Raw genomic sequence first — 14,442 nt, 5'->3', positions numbered from 1 at the left:
TCCTTGGAGCATATCAAGCACGAATCACGCAGGATCACGTCTGTCTTTGTAATTGGTCACTCACTATATGCGTGAAAATCCCAAGGCAAAATGACGCTCTCCATCCTCGTGGGCAGGCAGGAATTGAATCATACCACTGAGCTACATCACCCAGAAAGTAACAAGATACTAGAAAACAACAAAATGGGAAACCAAAAATCGGGTTCATAAATCATCAGGACCAGGTAGGATACGATATATAGGTACAACACCCCAACCAAGCTTATCCCACAAGCTCTCGCTGCCTGCTCCCCCCCCTCACATTACTCTCCTTTCTCCACCACCTCGTTTGGATCAATGACATCTGCAACATAAAAGATTATATCCAAGAAAAAAAAGTGAACTTCGCTTGCGCATGATTTCCGAGGGAGTTGTCCTCTGCCTCAACACACACCCCAAAAAAAAAAGCCAAAATGTACAACACAATAAACAATCATCTTAGCACGCATCGACTTATTTACCCAGAATATGGATTATGCTGATGGTGGTAAGGAGGATAGCTGGCTTGCATTTGCATGCGGAGGCGACGGTCTATTAAGAAGCGACGTTAGTACGCCCGGGCTCAAGGCAATAATAAATGAAATGGAAAAGGCGGAAGAAGTGGGGTATAGCAGGAAAGCCATGCTTGGGAACGCACCTTTTTCGAAGTCCCGCCACCGTTTCATCGTGATCTGACTGCTGTCAAACTCGCCCTCGCCCGCCTCGTGGCCCTTGTCTTTGCCGCCCGCCGTCTGCCGCGTGTCGCCCCAGCTGAAATCGTCGAACTTCCAATACGAGTACGTCGGCAGCACGAAATTCCACACGGGCAGCGACAGCAGATAGATCAGCATCCACAGCACGTACACCATCCGGTGGGCGGTTACCACCACCAACACACCCGGTAGTCCCAAGATCAAAGCCAACAGAACCAAGGGCAACACCTGGACGGGCCGGTGGACGATCGAGTTGATAACAACATAGAAGGTGAAGGCAATGGCGGCCGGAAGCACGAGTGTACCCACCAATTCGATGAAAATGACGAATTGCATGCTGAAACAGAAGGTGCCGCAGAGATCGCGCACCAACACCAACTCCATCAGGTTGTGCACGGTACTGTTGATCCACCGGCGGCGCTGGGAGAGCAGCACCATGAACTTGTCGGGGACCTGGGTCTTGCACACGGCCTGCGGCACGAAGATCTGCTTGCGCTTGGGGAAGGTTCGGAGCATGAGTGTCGACAGATAGCGGTCCTCGCCCAGGAGAAGCAGGTTCTTCTTGTGGAGGGTGTCCACGACGTTCTCCGAGTAGTGCTCGACCACGTCCGGGTTGGCGAGAATTGGGACCCAGTAGTTTTGCCCGCCCTTGGGCGCCTTGATACGATACATCGAGAAACATCCGGGAAGACAGGTCACACCGCCAAAGACCGACTCGAATGACTTGGCCTGATGGTGAGACACGAAGTATCTAGATGATTGCTTAGTTTGATCCCACAATAAGAGCTGAATCATAAAAAGAAGAGAAGCTTACTCGAAAACCTGGATCATTGTAACCCAACTGTCAGTCTTGTTGGCGATCTTCGTCTCCCCACACAATCCCATAACATCCGGATCTTTCACCATGGCCGAGATCATGTGCGTCAGACTGTCCGGAAACACCTTGGTGTCTGCATCCACACACAGAAGAACCTCGTAGAAGTCCGGCGGAATCCCGGTGACCAGCCAAAGCCCGTTGAACATCTCAAACTCCAGCTCCGTCATCCGTTCATCGAACATGACCTTCTGCAGAAAAGACATCAAAATGATCTGACTATCTCTCTTACCACGGTTACCGGGCTTGGACTGGTTCGCTTCGGCCGGTGTTCCACACTTCACAACAATCATCATGGGCACGCGCTGCTGCTTTTCCTCGGGAATGATCGAGTTTGTGCCGTAGTCGTAGAAACCAGCGTACACCTTGGCCATGTTGTGCCGCTTGGATCCGGTGGCCACGGCAACATAAGAGAAGGGCTGGACCTCGTCCATCGGGACGATCGGATCACGCATCATGCGCAGAACAATCTCTGGGGTGGAAAACTCCTCGCCTTTACCCTTAATCATTCCATCACAGATCACGATGATGGTTTTGTGGCTGTTCGGATAGTCGGTCATGGCAATTGAGTCCAGCGTGGAGCGGATACCCTCTTCACCTTCCGAGTAACAAGTCACCAGACATAGAGAATGAGCCAAGGGGAAGCCATACGGCTGCCACTCGGGAGGGGGCTGAGGAATGACCGCTTCATGAACGAAGCCACCTAGTCCAGCAGACTCCGATTCCGGCATCGCAGTTGAATATCGGGAGTCCTGAAGTGCCAAGCTAGATCGACTCGCCGAATTGGCATGGCGCGAACCATCAGCCGTCAAACTACCCCCGCTTTCGTTGTAGTTCTGCCTGTACACGGAGTTGCTCCCACCGGGCACCAAGCGGGTGGTCGAGTTCTGACTGGCCATCGTCACGTACTGGTATTTCTGCTTGCCCCCGTTGCTCACGGTGTAGGGACTAGAGAAGCGAGACGTGGTCGGCAAGAAGCTGGCCCTCTTACCGGGCCGCTCCAGCATAGTCTGGTCTGCGACTCGTGGGCCCGGGCGGTAGATGTCGTTTGACCAGTCCTCGATTTGCTGGTTTCGCGTCTTGGAGTCAGCTGCCATACTCGTCCGAGCCGGGGCGTATTGCTTGGCCAGGAACCACTGGAAAAGTAAGGCAAAGATGAACTTCACCACCACAATCGAGAGGATGAAGATCAGTGATACGTAAAGCACCACCTTGGACGCAATGCAGCCAACCGTGTCGGTGTCGATGCTGCCGACCTTGATGATCTGAGACAAACACTTGCCGATCTTTTTCTCTTCGCCAGTCTGCAGGTAGTACGTGAGATCGACCCCGCGCACGGCCGAGTTCTCACGAAGCTCATCAAATTTCTTCGGGTATTTGACTTGCGTTGTGTCGAACCACCGTATAAGGTCCAGATCCAAGACATTGCCAGAGTAGACGGCAAGATTCCTGCTCTTATTCTTGGTATCCTCCCACGTATAATACACATCACCGGAGCTTTTCAAGTTATAGAACGACTTGCGAGCCGACCCGGAAGTGTGGCAGGCCCAGCCGAGGTAGTAAGACTCCGTCATGTTCGGCTCGGACGAACCGTCCTGGTTGAACGCATGACACGGGAAGTACCACGCAAGGTCGCCATCCGAGTTTGTAGGCACATCAGATCCATCGGCAAGAGTGATCAAGCCCTTGCACTCTCCATTGACCTCTTGAAAGAAGAAGCTACCGTCTTGGCCTCCGTATTTATGCGATAAATCCCAGAGTACGTTAGTCCCAGCCGGGATGCCCGCGGCCGCTGGGTGCGTCGAGTGCGACAAGTCGTATGCCTGACCGTGGAAGATCATGTAGCTACTGCTGACTTCATTGACCCTAAGCCGAGTCGGGGGAGTGCCGCAAACGGTAGCCGTGAAACCGAAGGTGAGGAAACCGACGAATGCCCCAATCAGCAAGATGATACTGATCAATCCGATCTTCTCCCGCCAGGCGCTTCTCTGGGCCTTCTGCGGCATGCCGAAGCACCTCAGGATAAAATCGGGGGCCCAGAAGGTGATGATGGCGCAATAGGTGGTCCAAGGACTGGGTGGACGGACCTGCTCCAGCGCTTTCTGGCGTTCTCTTTCTGCAGCAGCGGCTGTCTTCTTGATTCTGCGAGATGATCTTCTCTTCTTGATGCGACGTTTCTTGGGGACTCTTTCCATCGGCTGATTGACATTTCCCTGAGTGACGTATACCCCTGTCTTCCCTTTGGACTCCGAGCTTCGTGAGCTGTTTGTGTCTGCTTCCTGTTCGCGACCCATCGTCGGCCCGTCCCCCGTCTGGGACGGGTAGGTTGGCATGTTCTGCGACTTCTGGCGATAGTGGTAATGAGGATGGTTCTGGTCCACTCGGGTGCGTTCCGGTTTCACAAAGCTCTTTCGATTCCTCGAGTCTGTCCCCCAGTCGCCCCTCTCCACATCCGCATCACTTCGTCTCCTGGAGCTGCGTGAGCGATGGTGCCGGTGGTGGCGATGTCCCGACGGGGAGCTGTCTTCGTGATCATGGTGGCCTGTCGACTCGCGGGTACGATGGCGCCTCCGCGAAGATTCGCGATACGAGTCAAATGTTTCTTCTCGTCGCGGGGAAGCCTTCCCCGGACGTTGAGGTAAGGACATGGCCCTGGTCTGGTGCCTGAGATTGGGGATTTAGATTAGTGATTCATTGCCATCGGTCGCAAAGGCGCAGGAGACTTCTGGAATGCATGCGAACAAGGCAGAACTGCCCACATGTTGGTTTTGCGCGTGGTTTGCATGTGAAATGCAGACAGTTGGGGAAGACATGATAAGATAGCATCAAGGAAAGACCTTACCCACCTTCACCTTAGCATAAACAACAGTTGTGAGTAATGGCTTTACGACAATTTATTCCGAATTTAGGTTCTTCGTAGGCAGAAGACGCTTCTCCCCGGAAATGCAGGCGATGCGCGCAGAGCGGGATACAGCTGCTGGCAGCTCCGTAGTTGGATGCTCGAAAATCCTCCGTGGACCAGCAATCCAGGAATGAATGTGGAGAAACAGGGAGAGATTTCTGGACAGAAAGCGAGTGCGGATGCGGATACAACAGGCGGGAGTTTTGCTGCCAAGGAACGAGTGACTGGAGCACACCAGTGAGGTGATCGAGCGAGCGCAATGGATGAAGAGTAAGTGGTGGAAAAGGAAAGGGGAGATGGGCGAAACCACGGCGCTGCGGGCGATAGTGCGGAGTAACCAGCAATGTGAAAGAGTCTAGTCCCTGTAGGCTAGATAACTTAGAGGTTAGTCGAGGAAATACGGGCACCCAAGATTGTTCAACCAAAGGTACCGCCCGTATCCAAATATTGAATCTTACTCTTACGCCGGGTCTCTTTCCCACGTTGCTTCAAAAGATCACGGGGGACCCGTTTCTTATCGTTGCCAAGCCAGTCGAGTCGGGCCCATCCGATCAGCGAAGGAAGGCGAGAAAGAAAGAATGCTGGTGGGGTTAAAAAATGGCAGGCAGCGGTGACAGATGATGGGAGGAATGTGGACGATGATTGATGTCTTTGGAGAAGAAGAATAAGAATAGGAGGAAATTGATGGATGAGATATGACGATGACTGGCCTGTGGCATGAAATCAGATGAATGAGATAAATCCTGCGTACGGAGGGAGTACTGTATGTTGTACGTACGTATGTACACAAACAGTCTTCCGATACTGTGCTGCTGCTGCTGCGGGCGGTCGCTAGGGGCAATGGATGGCCTGAGGCGTGTGCCCCGCTAAGCAAGTTAACAAGTAACTAACTTAACAGGTAACTTGTCAGCCAGACCAGTAAACAGCGAATCTTACCGGCCCACGCAAATCGCTGGGGGGCATAGCATCTGAAGAAAAAAAGTGAATGTCTATCAAAGCCCACTTTCTGCATTCTGTTCCTTTTCCAATTCTGAGACAATCAGGCAGAGACTGGTAGAGAAGAGAGAGAATGGAGAAGCATGCAGTCCAAGCTGAGGGATCCAAGGTCGAGAGCAAGACCCTGGCTTGATTGGGTTCTGTGCTCCGGCCGGACAGGCCACCGGGCTCGATCGGGTTTAGTGGGTTTCACACAAGAAGCTCCGCCCCTCTCGTTAGATAATCAACTGATCAATCATTCAATGCACTAATACTGTTACTAGTTAACTCGGTAAAGAATCAATTTCTGATTAGCTATTGTCACAACCAGAATCACTGGCTTTTTCTAGTATCTCCCGGTCTATTCTCATGTTGTTCTCATGTTGTTCTCAAGTGTCAGTGTCCAGTGTCAACCGTGTCAACATCGGTCAACCTGCAGATCTTACGGTCGGTCGATGACACATTGTCTCAGCATGTCGTCCGTACAGTACATACAGTACCTCATGGATAACTAAACTACCCGACCATACACATGCATCGTTCTATTTTTGAAGGCGAATCGGGTGGACTCGTCGCCACACTGCACCCTACCCGCAGGGTCCAGTGACTCTCAGGTTTTTTTCGGCTCCCGTTTTTTTTTGGTTGACATTATCGACGAGCAACGTCTTGCCGGTTAAAAATGGTCTCATCGTACCTGGTTACACCTGATAGGTCATACGCTGTCGCTCACCGTTTGCTCAGCCCGATGGGACGCAAAGTGGTTTCCTGGCTCCAAAGGCCTTGTCCGTGGGTGGCCTGTGCGTGGAGTGGTAATTTATCGATGGCTCCTGTCGTTGGGCTGACAGTCAGCTCGAGCATAAGAAGCCTCGAATTAAGGGGGGCAAAAGGCAAAAAATAACCAGGCTAAAGGACACTAGGAGTCTTGTTCATTGTCTGCGAACCACCAAGCAGACCGTCAGTGCTAGTGTGGATCCATCAACTTATACTTCCTCGCAACCCAGTCTCGAAGGCTAGGCCGCGACCCCCCGGCCGAACCAATTCTTCTGCTGCAAGTGTGATGGATCACCTAAGCGTCGCATCTGATGGACCCTGATCTTCGACGACAGGCCTGCATGTCGGCGTTCGGCCCTGTACTGGGATAAAGCACCCGGCAAACCGACCAACGCGCATCGAGGGTGGTTATCAGTTGTTATCTGGATTCGACCCTATAGTCCCTTCAGTTATGATGTCAACTCGACAGTTATCTTTAAATTGACGACCTCCCACTAGCAAACGGTCACTGCCCGAAAACCTGTGCGGATTGTTGTCTGGAAAACACAGCAGACTGACTTTTTCTTGGCTGTTACTACGCGATTGGTGTTATTCTGCTACTCTGCTCATCAGGGGTTTGCTACACCGCTTTGTGCGTATCGCGAACAAAAGCTTCTCTCGACAGTTTGAATATGCCTTGGGACTGTCTCTGGGGTCGATGCTTTTCTTGCCTTGTTACCGCTTTAAGGCGAACCGTGCACCACCGCCTTATCAAACACGCCCAACGCGCCATTGTCGAAGGGTTATATGCATTGCATGAGTACACACTCAGATCATGTTGTGTAAGAGGCAGTCTATCGCATCGACATCGTCAGCTTGGGCGAGTCGACCGATCGGCTAGCGATACGAGATGCGCGGAAGTATAGCATTCAATAGTTAACTATGTGCTTGCCGCTGACGAAATTGTGATTACTCCGATCTCCCCGGGAAACCTACGACCTACCCAGGAACAGGTCTCCAAGTTTTCATGAACGATTCGGCCAGATTTTGATACGTCCTAGCCGATGACACACATGTAGTCACTCTGCTGCGGGAGCCACCCGAAGAGCAGGTTCGACAACCTCCGTCGTTTTGCTGACTGGCGCTCAGGAGCAACCCGATGAACTTTGTCGTCGCGATCAAGCCTGGAAGCAGCCGGCAAGCGGGAGAATCACTACAGAGGTACTGGACCACGGTCACGCCAACAGGGCCGTCGGGGCTTTCCCAGCTGACTATACCCGGTGCGAATCGTGACTGTTAGCGATGGAGTGGCCGCCGTAGCCTAGCGCTGAGCTGCAGTAGTCATTTCCGGGAGGCATCTCATGACCCCGCGGCTGAACAGGCTAAAAGAGTTGTCACCGTCAATGCGATGCGAAAAGGGCTTGCTGGAGGGCTGGAAGCGCCTGCGATCTTCGTCCGAGGATCCTTTGCAATGGCGATGCCCCGTGGGGAAAAGGAAGCGGTTATTGGCACTCTTGGCAGGAATGCTTTGATAGGCTGTAGCGCCATGGTCCTAATATCGACCATTTTAAGGGGTATTAATAGTTGCTGACGTGGTAGTCTTTGGACGCCGTGACTTGCTCGGCAAGTGCGAAAAACTCGTTTGAGAGTCAGAGTCATGGCGACATCGCATCGGTTTGTCAGGCGGCGCAGAACGAGAAAGAGTCTCATTCGCCTGTAGACATGGATATGGATGAACAGCAATAAAAGGGCATCGATGACGCGACTTGTATCATCACAGATCACAGATCGTAGCAGCGAGGCCAGATATTGAATGGGAGGAATGCCCAGATACGGGGGGGGGAGAAGCGCATGGAGGAGGAAGCAGCCTGGAGTGAAAGAGTGAAACATACTGTACATTAGCAGCAGCAGCAGCAGCAGCAGCAGCAGCTCGTAATGTTTCCCACGCCTCTCCGGCGCTATTTTTATTCCGAGCCACTAAAGCCACTGACGAACTACTGACTAACCCTAGAGGGGCTTAGCTGGTTAGCTTCTTACTACTAGTTACTAGTAAGTTTGAGGGGCCACCGGCACTAAAAGAGTCAAAAGACAAAAAGAAACCACTGTGTTTTGTACTGTTCTGTTTCTCTGAGTACCTCCATACATACTGTATACTATACTGTACATACTGACTAGTCTAGTCTCTCTCCTCTGGTCCGTCCCTTCTCGCCATTTCCTCTCTTTTTCTCATCACCGCACCACACAACTCTTCCAAGTTCCTTTCAAGTTCCCCTCCTCTCTCTCCCCTTCTGGCCGTGTTACTGTCGTTTGTGTCTCCCTCACCCCCCCCCCCCAAGTTCCTGACTCTCGTTCGTCCTTAGTGAATCTCCTTTCGTTTTTTGTATAGGGCGGAATGAACTCTCGGAGGTACCGATCATCACCACGGTTCCTTCAACAGATTTGACTAGGTAAGCCTGTCTATTCTGCCCGGTGGAACCCCCCCCCCGATTTTCGTCTTCTCATTGACCCATCGTCTCCAGGTTCTCCACACCTCTCAGTCCCTGGTCGCCTGATAACCGGTGCACATCCCATCTCTGGTTGACGTTGTCTTTACATCCCATCAGTCGCTCCAGAATAATACCCTCAACTTCATTGACCTGCTTCATGGCTGCCTACATGACCAGCGCTTAGACTCAGCCAGTCTGCCACGCTTGGATCCTGCAAGGATTAAGAATCAGACACCCAGCTTGACAATTTGGAGAAATCAACTCGGAGGTTTACGTACACCCCGAAATAGTGAGGAGTCGCTTCAATGGCAAGCACTGAGGCCAGTAGGTATTCTCAGCCGCTGCCTTCCCCTCCTCCGGTCTATCTCCGTTCATCTCCGCCCTTTCTCTCGTCGCGTCACGAAACACCCCGACGACCCAGCTCGCATCACCAATTAAATATGGTTTCCACGCGCGAACAATCGCCGCCGTCTCGATCGCCGGCGACTGATGAAAAGACACTTCAGCCTGTACAGGTTCCGAGAGTGCGGATTCATGGCGAGGTCGACCAGCCGGTCCAGAATTTCCGCGACGACGAATATGCTTTGTCACTTACGGGCGCTGCCTTTTCAGACTTGGCGCTTGCAGAAAAATCCCCGACGCACGGGAAGGATATCGACAATGCACCTCCACGTGAGGGAGAACTATATCGAGCGCCGCGGCAGTTAGTATATGGCCACACGCCCACGAGCAGTGGCTCGTGGTCCGTGGTCGACCCCAACTCCAGAGAACAGCCCGACAGCCTTGCAACTACCAGCTCATCCTCCGTCGACCAACCAGCTCCAAAAGAGAATGAAAATGTTTCACCGCGGGAAAGTCTGGATAGCAGCGCAGAGACGCCAGAGGTCTACGAGCCCTTGCACTACCACCACCGTCCCTATGAGGTCCCTTCACAGTCCTCGGCCACTGGATCCGGGGAGAACGTCTCGGGCACGAGCGGCTATTTGAGCGCCAGACCCCGACCGCGGTCGACGTACTCGTTCACGTCCAGCGTCGGTGACGGACGCCATCGGTCCCCTCATCTATCCCCATATCTCCAGGGCCGGTCATCTTCAAGAGAGTCTGTTGCATCGCCCGACGTTCGGCCACTGTCTTTTGTCGATCAGCTCAACAGCCACTACCCCCAACCTGGTCCGGCTCCCGTGCAGTTCGGCAACTCCCAGCTGCAGTCGGCGATCGGAAATAATGCTTCGTTGCTGAGCCACAAGCAAACGTTTGACATGTACTTGGCCAATGTCAAGAAAACGGACGACCCGGCCGTTCAGTATGAGTTTGCCCTGTTCATGGTTAATGCCGCGCTGGACATGCCACCGGATGGACTTGGTGGTGATGCCTCTGCCGTGTACGGACGTAAAGCTGCAGAGATCACTCGGGGTGGATTGCTGAAAGAAGCCAAGTCGATCCTCCAGCGGCTTTCTGATCGGAGCTACCCGTTCGCGCAATACTACATTGCGGACGGATACGCATCAGGACTGTTCAGCAAGGGCAAGGAGGATTATGACCGAGCGTTCCCGCTGTTTGTGGCGGCCAGCAAACACGGACACGTCGAGGCATGCTATCGGGCGGCCCTGTGTTTTGAGTTTGGTTGGGGTACCCGGGTGGAGGCTGCCCGGGCGCAACAGTTCTATCGACAAGCAGCATCCAAGAATCACCCGGGCGCTATGCTGCGAATGTCCAAGGCCTGTCTTGCGGGCGACATGGGTCTCGGCAAACGGTACCGCGAGGGGATCAAGTGGTTGAAGCGTGCGGCCGAGTCCGCGGACGAGCAGTACAATTCTGGCCCGTATGAGCTCGGATTGCTGCATGAGACGGGCTATGGCGATGACGTGTTTCTGGACCCGTCGTACGCCGCGCAACTGTTCACGAAGTCGGCGGACCTGGGGCACGTGGAGGCCAGCTATCGCCTGGGAGATGCCTACGAGCACGGCAAGTTGGATTGTCCGCGCGACCCGGCTTTGTCGATTCACTTCTACACGGGGGCGGCACAGGGGGGCCATCCTCTGGCCATGATGGCCCTTTGTGCTTGGTATCTGATTGGAGCTGAGCCTGTCCTTGAGAAGGACGAAGAGGAGGCGTACGAATGGGCCAAACGTGCTGCCGAATCCGGTAAGTTGATTGCTTTGGCGTGGTCGGTTTCAATGCTGACTTTTGTGTTCGACAGGCTTGGTGAAAGCCCAATATGCCATTGGGTATTTCACGGAGACGGGCATTGGCTGTCGACGCGACCCGCTGCAAGCCAACGTATGGTACGTCAAGGCTGCCGAACAAGGTGATGAGCGGGCGAAGAATCGGCTGGCGACTATTCGAGCGGCCGCCGATGGGGTTGCACCAGGGCAAGGGGCTGCGGATGCGGGGCAGGGCAAGAAGTCGAGTGGGAAGGCTGGTAAGTGTGGTGATTTGACATAGGAATGAAGACGAGACTAAATGGAATATAGAGGGCAAACCGAAACGCTTCAGCATTTTCTAGTTCCTGCGTGCACGAGTATATCTGGCGGCTTTTACAGTTCTTTCACCACCTGCGTGGCCATTTAGCTTTTTGGTTCTTGGTTTTGGTTGAGACATTCGTTATACCAGAGGGATTTGGCATTCTACATAGCACAGCAGCACAGCACTTGCACTGATTTTTGGACACACTGGACTACTAATGAACCTGTATATTTTGGGATGCGTTTGGTGTATGTATGCATAGTCGGGTTCCACGTTTGTACCAGCATGAACTTTTGTGTGTTGTCCCGGGTTGTGGGATTCGAGATATACGGCGAATTGACTCTTCACATGCCCCGGCGACTTGATGCTTTGTGGGAGGCTGGTAACATGGGAGTATCTGACCGACTCCTGAATAGTGACATAGGTGTAGTAGGGACATACACACGGGGCATCTGACTCCTGAATAGTCGTACGACGATCCGCTCGCTTGGGTACCCATTGCGATCGACAGGTGAACTTACTCGGTGAAAGGAGATAGCCAAGCGACCGCACTCCACCGCAGCACTTATAGCATGGTTTTATGGCGAGGGTGAGATATGAGTAGATTGAGATGAGATCAAGCCTCGCGAATGTCAGGATGATGCCAACATGATATACGCTGTAGGTACTGTACTGTCATGCTTCAGCCCCTTGAAACCAAAACATGGTGGCTGCTCAGTGCACACTGAGTGCAGGACAGCTCCGTATATACGAGTACGTGCAATAATGTCCAACACGGGGCACTGCACCTGCAATGATCCTGCAGCACCGTTTCATCACTAGTGTACCCGCCAAGCGCAGAGACCCAGGAAACTATTGGGCTTTGGACGTGACGATCCCACTCTGATGGTGGTGGTGGTGGTGGTGGTGGTATGGAGCCTGGAGTTTGGGGCCGATCGGTCGGTCGGGGGGTTTGCCTGTCACTCGCGACGCCCGAGTTGCCCTGCTGTAGGGAAAAGTACGGAGAGCACTGTATTCGGGTACAGTAAGACTGGAGGCAGGAAACCAGTCACGTCGCGACTGGCCCCTCTCTCCCGCCCCCTCCTCTTCCCCTGCCGATCCACAACTTCCCTCCGCAGGGATTCCCGCGCCGATCCCGCCGATTACTGTTTCACGGGTTTGTTGCTGCTGCTGCTGTTGCTGCTGTTGCTGTTTACCGGCTACTTTCCCAACACCAGCACTACATCTCCCATTTATTCAAGATGACCAAAATTTCCAAAAATAACTCTAGTGACCGTAGACAAATCCAAAAAAATCCCCAAAATATTTTATGACCCAAAAAAGTGACCGACCGGACACTTATCAAGTACCGAGTCAAGAAAGCCAAGGCCACCCATCCACCCACCCACTCCACCAGGCCACCTCAAAACAGGAGGGAAGGGATCTACCACCGAACACACGCCTTCATAAGAACGTTGGGGTCCCTGCCCTTGCGCGCGTCATTGTGTTTTACCCCTACCTGACCTGACCTTGCCCAGAAGATCAATCACATTTTCCGGTTCCCGGTTTCTCGAATTCGTTTTTCATCCACACCACATTCTTTGCCCCAGCAGGACAGTTAACTGCCCACGTTGTTTATCGTCTGCCTCATTCCGGAGGTACAGTACTTGAATTCTTGCAGTTGAGTGATTGATAGCATTAACTGCTGGTATGTGTCATAACTTTTTGTTTGCCACTTTCATTCTTTGGGTTCGGTGGTGGTGTGGCGTCGGAGATTTTGCGTATCGGGGGGGTTTGGATTTGGGGAATTGTTGGTTTTGGGTGCTGTGCTTGCTTGTTTTTGCTAACGACAGTATTCTTCTCTTGCAGAATCCTTTTCGAATCTCCACAATTTGTCTTGAAAAATGCGTTTCCTCGCCGTCGTCGCCCTCCTCGCCTCGTTGACGGCCGCCCGGCCCGCGGAGAATGGGATGTTCAATATCGAGCTCTCGTGCGTTGGGGTGAGTTGTTTCTTCTCTTGGGGCTTTGTGTTGTGTTTGTTGAGGGGGGGGGGGGGGGGGATTGCTGGTTTGGTCTATGGGGTTGCGTACCTCATTCTATACGGGGGTTGTTTGAAGATTGCGGTGGGGATGGGATGGGTTCTAGGTATTGGATGAGACCGATCCAGATGATCCCTATTAGGGAGTCAAGTGTCTGTCCCCGATGGATTCCTCTGGACTCAATCCTCTCACGGACCCTGACCCTCCGGCTCCAGTGTGATGCGAACCCCCCGGCTGAACCCACCCTCCTCTACTTGTCCACAATGATGATGATATTTATATGGAGGATATACACTGACAAGCACCGCAGCTGAACGATAGAGCGTGTGTCGCCAACGCCACGAGCGGCATGGGCTGCTGCGTGCCCTTGTATTGCGGGGCTGATCATGTGAGTTTTTTGTTTTCTCCGTTGGGGATTACTGGTGAAGATGGGCTGACTGAGTTTGATTTAGCGGTGCCACCGTCCTTGATTCGGGGAGTCGTGGTTGTTAGGATGCGGTTCGTGGCTGAAGTTCAGGGAGTGGTTTGTGGGTTGTGAGGCTGTGGGTGATGGATCGAGGTCACGGTGGTCCATGATGGTACAGGGGTGATATCAGCTGTTGCAAGGCAATGATTGTGGGTTTTGAGGACTATGGGTAGGTGGATGGCTAATGGAGGAGGTGTGGTGGATCGATAGCGGATTAATGAGTGGAATTGACTGCGTCATGCTTGCGAGTGGGATTTGAGTGTTCGATAGGAACAGAATTCTTGATTCTGAGGATGATACCTGCTCGGCTGGGTGATGTTTGTCTTGCTGATTGAGGGATAGCGTACTGGAAAACGAATGGACTTGGTTTTCGTTGTATACTGGGACAGTTCTTGACCACATATACGGTACGGTTTAGCAGTCACGGGTAGGTCTGGCAATCTTGGTATCCTTTGTGACTCGTCAGTCTACGTGCTGAATTTTCTCCCTGAGTTGTTTTACGAGAAAGGGCATCAGTACTAATGTCAGTCCCAGGACTACCGTGGTCAATGACCAGCACTATAAACAAGGGTAGATCCGATCAGCACAGATGCCTCAAACTTTTACACACACGTACAGGACCATATGTTACTATGCATTAGCCATCCCCTACCTACAGCAAACCTTGACCTCAGCGGATCCATCACACCCACCCAGATATGCACATCTCCCTATTCGATAATATAATATCAATCCCACCCGATAAGAAAGAAGCACCTCGAAGATAACAATAAG

At 52.7% G+C, this 14,442-nt stretch overlaps 3 protein-coding genes across 3 annotated transcripts; 2 read left to right on the top strand and 1 right to left on the bottom strand.

Annotated features, from left to right (window-relative positions):
* Positions 1-512: 512 nt before the first annotated feature.
* Positions 513-4,253, bottom strand: chsF (chitin synthase CHS3; the record flags this gene model as incomplete). Its single annotated transcript, XM_025668059.1, has 2 exons — positions 513-1,482; positions 1,546-4,253. The coding sequence occupies 2 exons, from the start codon at positions 4,251-4,253 to the stop codon at positions 513-515; spliced, it is 3,678 nt and encodes a 1,225-aa protein (XP_025527026.1).
* A 4,288-nt stretch (positions 4,254-8,541) lies between these two features.
* Positions 8,542-11,281, top strand: chs3 (putative chitin synthase activator (Chs3)). The gene is made up of 3 exons (XM_025665905.1): positions 8,542-8,679; positions 8,752-10,863; positions 10,919-11,281. Exons 2-3 carry the CDS (start codon positions 9,024-9,026, stop codon positions 11,161-11,163), a joined length of 2,085 nt encoding a protein of 694 aa, XP_025527025.1. The 5' UTR covers positions 8,542-8,679; positions 8,752-9,023; the 3' UTR covers positions 11,164-11,281.
* A 1,754-nt stretch (positions 11,282-13,035) lies between these two features.
* BO86DRAFT_389841 (uncharacterized protein) lies at positions 13,036-14,108 on the top strand. Its single transcript, XM_025672236.1, has 3 exons — positions 13,036-13,163; positions 13,513-13,590; positions 13,655-14,108. Exons 1-3 carry the CDS (start codon positions 13,068-13,070, stop codon positions 13,670-13,672), a joined length of 192 nt encoding a protein of 63 aa, XP_025527024.1. The 5' UTR covers positions 13,036-13,067; the 3' UTR covers positions 13,673-14,108.
* The last annotated feature ends 334 nt before the right edge of the window (positions 14,109-14,442 follow it).

Source organism: Aspergillus japonicus (genome assembly GCF_003184785.1).
Source record: "Aspergillus japonicus CBS 114.51 unplaced genomic scaffold BO86scaffold_29, whole genome shotgun sequence".
Classification (NCBI taxonomy): domain Eukaryota; kingdom Fungi; phylum Ascomycota; class Eurotiomycetes; order Eurotiales; family Aspergillaceae; genus Aspergillus; species Aspergillus japonicus.
Note: the sequence above shows the minus strand (reverse complement) of the source record. Positions and strands in the feature narration are given on the sequence as shown.